Source organism: Eptatretus burgeri, chromosome 4 (assembly GCF_056783735.1).
Source record: "Eptatretus burgeri isolate ZD-2024b chromosome 4, Ebu_testis_v1, whole genome shotgun sequence".
NCBI classification, from domain to species: Eukaryota; Metazoa; Chordata; class Myxini; order Myxiniformes; family Myxinidae; genus Eptatretus; species Eptatretus burgeri.
In genome coordinates, this window is record NC_140964.1 from 69,391,612 (window position 1) to 69,399,111 (window position 7,500).

Genomic DNA, 7,500 nt, shown 5'->3' on the forward strand with positions numbered 1-7,500 from the left:
CGTTCCTTCGCTTTTGTAAACGACGACTGGATTGGGGAATTGTTTCAATTAGATCGGCCCAACCGTATCATAAATAGCCGTAACTTGGGAAACACCTGGGAAACATACTCAGGTCCCCAGCGTCAATTGTGACGTCATATCAAACGAAGAAGAAGAAGAATTGTGATGCCCCCTCTCTCTCCCCCCACTCTCTCCCCCTTTCTTGCCCCCCCTCTCTCCTCCTCGTCTCGCCCCTCCTCTCTCCCCCCTCTCTCTCACCCTCACTCTCACCCCACCTCTCAGGTCCCCTCTCTCGCCCCCTCCTCTCTCCCCCTCTCTTGAATTGTGATGTCCCCTCTCTTTCGCCCCTCTCTCTCCCACCTCTCTTGCCCCCCTCTCCCCCTAGTCTCGGCCCTCCTCTCTCTCGCCCCCACTCTCACGCCCCCTCTCTCGCCCCCTCCTCTCTCCCCCTCTTTTGAATTGTGATGCCCCCTCTCTCTCACCCCCGTCTCTCACCCCCTCTCTCCCCCCTCCTCTCTCGTCCCTCTCTCTGAAATGTATTCAGAAATGTCTACCAAGCACAACAATTAATTCAAACCTTGGGAAAAAAAACAGCTTTCAAAGCCTTGGGAAACAGCTGTTTCCCTTGAGAAAATTCAAACCTTGGGATAAATTAATAATTTGAAGAATTAATTCAATCCTTGGGAAAAAAACAGCTTTCAAACCCTTGGGAAACAGCTGAAATGGATGAAGAACGATATCAAACCTTGAAAAGGAACATACTCAGGTCCCCAGCGTCAATTGTGACGTCATATCAAACGAAGAAGAATTGTGTTGTCCTGTCATTGGTCGACAGATAAATGGCCGTAACTTGGGAACCGCTCGTCCGATTAATATCAAACCTTGAAAAGGCACATCCACGCGTCCCCAGCAATATTCCTGGCAAGTTTCAATCAGATCGGACTGGCGGTCGTCGAGAAACGGCGGTCACAGACAGACAGACAGACACACATACAGACACACACACACACACAGATTGCTGGAATTATAGATACTAGTGCTGGCCCGTAGGTGCGTGCCCGTAGGTGCGTGCCAGTATGTGCAGCTTCGTTCCTTCGGTCTCGTAAACGACGACTGGATTGGGGCATTGTTTCAATTAGATCGGACCAACCGTATCATAAATGGCCATAACTTGGGAAACACCTGGGAAACATATTCAGGTCCCCAGCGTCAATTGTGACGTCATATCTGTGGTATAGCCTGCGGGCATGCAGGGCGGGGCATGATGAGGGGAGGAGTGGTCGGCGTGGTCATCGGGTCTGCAAGGGATATAAGGTGTGCGCGCCGCCTGAGGCGTTGTAGTAATGCTGGAGTCGCCCGGCTCGTGAGTGTGCTGAATACGTAATAAAGGAGAGCCGCGGGCAAAGTACGCCCGCGCTCGCGCTTGTGCAACACAGCCCGGCTCGACTGTTCCCCCGCTCGTGTCTGCCTGCTAAGCATCTTCTATCCAGTACACCACAGTTGGCTGACGAGGATCTTCGGATCGGCGTGTGCAGGGCGGAAAACGACCCGTGCAATTCCAGGCTACGGAGCCAAGGGTCTCGCCAGCACGAGCATGGCAGAGGGTTGGTGAACGGCAAACGAACGCGTGCTCGCCTTTGTCGGAATCGACTTCGGCCATGTCGAGTGGGCAACGGCCGCGCTCAGTGTTCGTTTTATTGAGGCACGTCAGATCGGGGGAATGATGTCTGCAGAGCCACGGCTAAAGAACGAGGACACGCGGTTCGGCTCGAACGCGGCGTGGGACGTCGCGCGAGCTCCGAAGAATGTCCGGGGTCTCGATGGTCGGGGCACAGCAGATGGTCCGGGGGTCAGCGCGATGGGCCAGGCACGCACGGCCACGCGCACGGTCTGCGGCGCGGGTCGTGGGTGAGCGTTGCAATGCAGTCACTCGGACGGCGGTCTGAGCACTCGAGGACGTCTACGGGGTGTGCGCCAAGAGTCATCGCCCATCATTACAGTCATAGATGGCGGTGTGCGAAGCGGTCCTTCCGTCCCGGGTCAAGACCTACTGCCGGCATGGTGTTCGGTGCATGGCGTGCACGGTGACGCCCCGGGTCGAGTTTTGCGACCGGGGCACAGAGATTCCAGCGACCCGGAGCGGGAGATGCTGCCGGAGTTAGACCTGCTTCCAATTGATCCGGAGATGACAAGATCAGTGGCAGGGGAGGTTGAAGTGATCGGGGCACTGATCGGGTGTCGAATTGAGTCCACTCGTGCTGCCCGCGCATCGCGCGCGTACACCGGCGAAGCGGTTGCGCCGCTTGCAGCGCCCGACGTCTCGGTGCTTTACCGGGGGCGAAGCGCCCTACTCACGGTGTTTGTGGTGCGAGGGGAGGGGCCCGTCCTTGTGGGTCGGGACTGGCTGGCGCACCTCGGGCTGGATCTCCGGTTCGTACCTCCAGGTGTGCCAGTGCTCTCTTTGATGCCTTCGTCGAGTACCGAGGGCGAGGTTCTGGCGGCGGAAGCCGCGTCGATGCAACGGGAGCGGCCGTTCGTTGCTGCCTGCGGCGGTGATGTACGGTTCGGGAGCGGCGAGAGCCGTATCAGCTCTCGCGATGAGTTCCCGCGCTTCGGCAGCGTTCGTGAGGCAATGCGCGCCGGTGTTGTTCGGGCAGCTTCAACAGGTTGCGGGGAGCCCGTGGCGTTAAAGGAAGTCGCGAGTCACAACATCGAGTCGGCAACCAAGAGACGGACTCGTGATGTGGGTTGTGGGTTGCTGTTCATTGCATATTTGTTTTTCCTTGCTCTAGTGATGCAGTTTAACATTGTTGAAATAAATGCCAGCAGTTCCCGTGTGAGAGTGGGTTTGGTGGAGATCAATCGATGGGATTTGTATTATGATCAATGTGATGTGGGGGCTTTGAGAGAGGTGGGGGCGAATAAAGAGGGTTTATTGGCCTCCAGTTGCCCCAGGCCACGGGTGGTGGTTTTGTCAGGTGCTGGGATTTTATCAAGAGAATGCGCTGTATGGAAAAATGAGTTTGCAATGGTTCAAATGTTATTCCTATTGATTTATAACGAGCCTGTAGTTAAAATGTGGTTTAAATGGAATTGCTACCGTCTAACTGCCGTGTGGGTCTCGGAGATCGACTCGGAGCCGGGACTCGTGCACTGGTCGGCGTTACCCCCACTTCTGCTTTCAGCAAGGTCAGACGTGCCTGGCGACTGGGGCGCGGCTCTCTGGGTTCGCTCAAGGCCGTTTGGCCATGCGGTGGAATCTCAACTGATTATGGTGCGTGGGGTGTTGGGGAGTGTTTGTTGCTTCCAGCCAAGGGCGCTGTTTAGCGCCCCCACCAAGGTCGGTCGGGTTTGGCGGTGGCGCCGCGGGTTCCAGACAGCGGGGGTCCGGCCTCGAAAGGTTTATCTGTTTCAGGTCTGGCTGGGGAGAGGTGCCGCCTTATGGGCCGGAGGCGTTTGATGGTGCCGGGGGAGGTCGGGAGGTCGCCGCGACCTCGCCAAGGGCCATGTAAGCATGAGCCGCCTGGGGGCGTTTTCGCTGTGTAGTGCTGCTGTGCTTCTCCAGTAGCTCGCTTCCACGCATTATATGATGTGATGTGCTGTTATACTTCGCTGTTTTCTTTTTTTTGTGCCTTGTCTACTATTATACCGTAGTCCTTCGTGCTGTTTATGCTTATTATGATGGTGATCATTTAATAATCATACTTTTAGGAGGGAGGAGTGTGGTATAGCCTGCGGGCATGCAGGGCGGGGCATGATGAGGGGAGGAGTGGTCGGCGTGGTCATCGGGTCTGCAAGGGATATCAGGTGTGCGCGCCGCCTGAGGCGTTGTAGTAATGCTGGAGTCGCCCGGCTCGTGAGTGTGCTGAATACATAATAAAGGAGAGCCGCGGGCAAAGTACGCCCGCGCTCGCGCTTGTGCAATACAGCCCGGCTCGACTGTTCCCTCGCTCGTGTCTGCCTGCTAAGCATCTTCTATCCAGTACACCACAATATCAATCGAAGAAGAATTGTAACGCCCCTCTCTCTCTCGCCCCCTCTCTCCCCCCTAGTCTCGCCCTTCTCTCTCACCCTCCCCCCACTCCCGTCCCCCTCCTCTCTCCCCTCTCTTGAATTGTGACGCCCCCTCTCTCTCACCCCCTCTCTCGCCCCTCTCTTACCCCCCCTCTCGCCTCCTCTCTCCCCCGTCTCTCCCCCCTCTCTCTCGAAATGTATTCACAAATGTCTACCAAGCACAACGATTAATTCCAACCTTGGGAAAAAACAGCTTTCAAACCCTTGGGAAACAGCTGTTTCCCTTGGGAAAATTCAATCCTTGGGATTAATTAATAATTTGAATAATAATCAAACCTTGGGATGAAATAATTAAATTAATTAATAATTAAATAATAATCAAACCTTGGGATTAATTAATTAATTCAAACCTTGGGATAAAACATCTTTCAAACCTTGGGAAACACTTGGGAAACAGCTGAAATGGATGAGAAAGAACGATATGAAACTTTGAAAAGGCACATAATCAGGTCCCCAGTGTCGATTGTGATGTCATACCAAACGAAGAAAAAGAATTGTGACGTCAATCGTGCCAAAAAAAATATATATTTAAAAAAACATTAATTGTGACATCATTCGTGACTCATAGCACCGTGTCCTGTCATTGGTTGACAGATAAATGGCCGTAACTTGGGAACCGCTTGTCCGATTGATATCAAACCTTGAAAAGGCACATCCGCGGGGCCCCGGCAATATTCCTGGCAAGTTTCAATCCGCTCGGACCGGTGGTCGTCTGGTTATTAATAATTTGGGAAAAAATGGCATGATAAGGTGAGAAGGTGGAAGGACGCCGTCAACTGCCTTATATCCACCTTTTCAACACTGAAAAAGCAATAAAATGGCCGTAACTTGGGAACCGATCGTCCAATTGATATCAAACCTCGAAAAGGCACATCCGGGGGTCCCTGGCAATATTCCTGGCAAGTTTCAATGAGATCGGACCGGCGGTCGTCGAGAAACGGTGGTCGCAGACAGACAAACAGTCAGACAAACAGACAGACACACACACAGAGATTGCTGGAAATATATATATATATATATATATATATATATATATATATATATATATATATATATATATATATATATATATATATATATATATATATATATATATATCCCAGCTTGTTTGATGTTTCATTAATTTGAAACCTCATTATTACATAATGTTTGCCATACTCTTGTGAAAATTCAGAATAACTTGCACAATTGTGATATCACCAAGCAGGATTTGTAAAACATTGTCACTGAGATTCCACAAAGTTTCTGCAATCTGTCATTTTTCTCATGACTATTGAAGAACAAGAAGTGCAGTTTAACCTCTAACCATAATATAAATAATACAGTGTTTGTATCACACTCTGGAACATTTTATATCAAGTATACCTGAGAGATACAAACTTCTGGAAACTTCCTTAAGCTTCTCCAGATTTTCATCGTTCCCATCAGAGAAGAGGCCAATAATCTGAAATCAGAAGTATTCATTTATAGGTACCACAATGTATATTTATAGTGTTCAGAATCATAAACAAAGAGCACAGTAATTATTAACTTTGTGAGGTATTAAGATGATTGATATTATGAGGAAGGGAATGGAAGGGAGGGTGTACTGAGGGGGGTAGCAGGTGAAGAGGAGGTGAGGCAGTCCTGTTACCAGTGAACATCCAACGGGATATCAGATCAGTATCATTCAGTCAGGTCAACCTATGATTACACCCTAAATAGCCGAATTGCTCCTACAATTAATATCACATCAAGAGAATGAAAGGAAATAAACCTCATCAGCAGGCATGCTTTACTCATTGGCTGCAAGGCATAAACACTAAAAACAGGATTGTGAAGCAAGTCTGAGTTAAACTTGGTCTGCATTGTGTTTTCTTTTGGAAAATTGAATCAAAAGTTTTCAGCAAAAAATTGTGATTTCTCTTCTTTGGCATCTTTCTGGATCGTCGTTAATATATTTTTAAACAAGAATAAGAAGACAAAAAAGCGTTCATCTTGATAATTCAATGAAAGAAAATAAAAGCAACATTGGTATTTCACCACTGATTTGACCAATTTCACCTTCACAACTCCAGGTTTTGACTCTTTCTGGAACTTGCTCAAGATTGCATTGAAGGTCTTCTGTGTAAACTGCAGGGGTTTTGCAGCTCCTGCAAGAATGTTTCCTTCAATAAGCTTGTCATTGTAAAGCTGGAGGGGAACTTCAACAACAGCACCAGTGGAAGGTGTCACTAAGAAACCGAGGCGAAGCTCAACGTTAGCTGGGTCCGCACAAGCCAAGGATCCCACGCGCCCGCTGGTGCCAAAGGTATGGAAGAAGGTGGGCAGTGTTCTGGAGAGAAGAGGCTGTCCAATGAAGGCCAGACCATTACCCGTTCCACCTCTGTTTACATCAAACACTGCCACGATGTCTGCCTTACAATCTGTAAAAACAGATGCAACCAAAAGCTGGAGAATAAACTACCATTATTTGCTTAGTTTATTTTATGCTGAACTAGATGTGTTTTAAGTTTATTTTTAAACCTGACAAGAAAATCATGGTAAATACAGTGAAGAGCATGTCCGAGAATGACCACTTACCACCAGTGCGAATGTGTGTGGGTGGCTGGTCCCTTTGACATAAGGCATGAGTTAACCCATCCTCAACTAAATTCACCATGTGAAAGTTATCAATACGAAACATGTCTTGCATAGGCAGCTGCTTCATCAGATGAGGTTTGCCGGCTGCCACACCGAAGATCTTCACATGCATCTTTCTGAGTACTTCCAGTGCTGCATCAACATCGTCTGCTGCTTCTTCGTGCGTTACCAAGATAACTACTGGAGTCACTCCAGGACGAGTTCCTGATAAAACGTTCCTGGCAGTGAAATCCAAAGCTCCACCTGTGTTTGCGATATCCTTGCCCGCTGCAGGGTTCATGTCCTCAATGGCCTGTTCAATGAAATATCAATTAAAGGAATAAGTAAAAAGTTATTCAGAGTAAAACACAAAAAGTTTACGAAAATAGTGCAGCAAATCTGTGCTTTCATCAAAAATCATCAAATTTAATCCGAAGAATCATCAATTTACATTATATTAACTTGTAAGTTGAACAGGAATAGCATATTCCATCACTGAATTGGGAAAGCATTAATTTTGAGGTCAAAAGGTCAAAGGTTAACTCAAGGTCAAACTTCTAAAATCATCAAATTTCATCTGAAAAATCATCAATTTTCATCTGATTAACCTGAACGTTAAGCAGCAATTGCATTGAGCATCGCTGAATTGGGAAACCAACTATTTTTGAGGTCAAAAGGTCAAAGTTCAACTTATGGTTGAACTTCAACTTAAGGTCAAGCTTCTAAAATCATAAATTTCAATGTGAAAACGAATCAATTTTCATCCGATTGACCTGAGCTTTGATTAAGATTGTCAATTTTAATCTTAAAAAAATGGAGAATTTG

At 48.3% G+C, this 7,500-nt stretch overlaps 1 protein-coding gene across 1 annotated transcript in view; it reads right to left on the reverse strand.

Annotated features, from left to right (window-relative positions):
- LOC147028296 (collagen alpha-3(VI) chain-like) overlaps positions 1-7,500 on the reverse strand; it is a 299,418-nt gene that overhangs the window by 91,117 nt on the left and 200,801 nt on the right. Inside the window, exons 32-34 of the mRNA XM_085876545.1 lie at positions 6,637-6,988; positions 6,118-6,479; positions 5,440-5,518 (exon numbers count right to left, since the gene is read on the reverse strand). Coding sequence (XP_085732671.1) covers positions 5,440-5,518; positions 6,118-6,479; positions 6,637-6,988 — 793 coding nt within the window. The remainder of the gene's footprint in view (positions 1-5,439; positions 5,519-6,117; positions 6,480-6,636; positions 6,989-7,500) is intronic.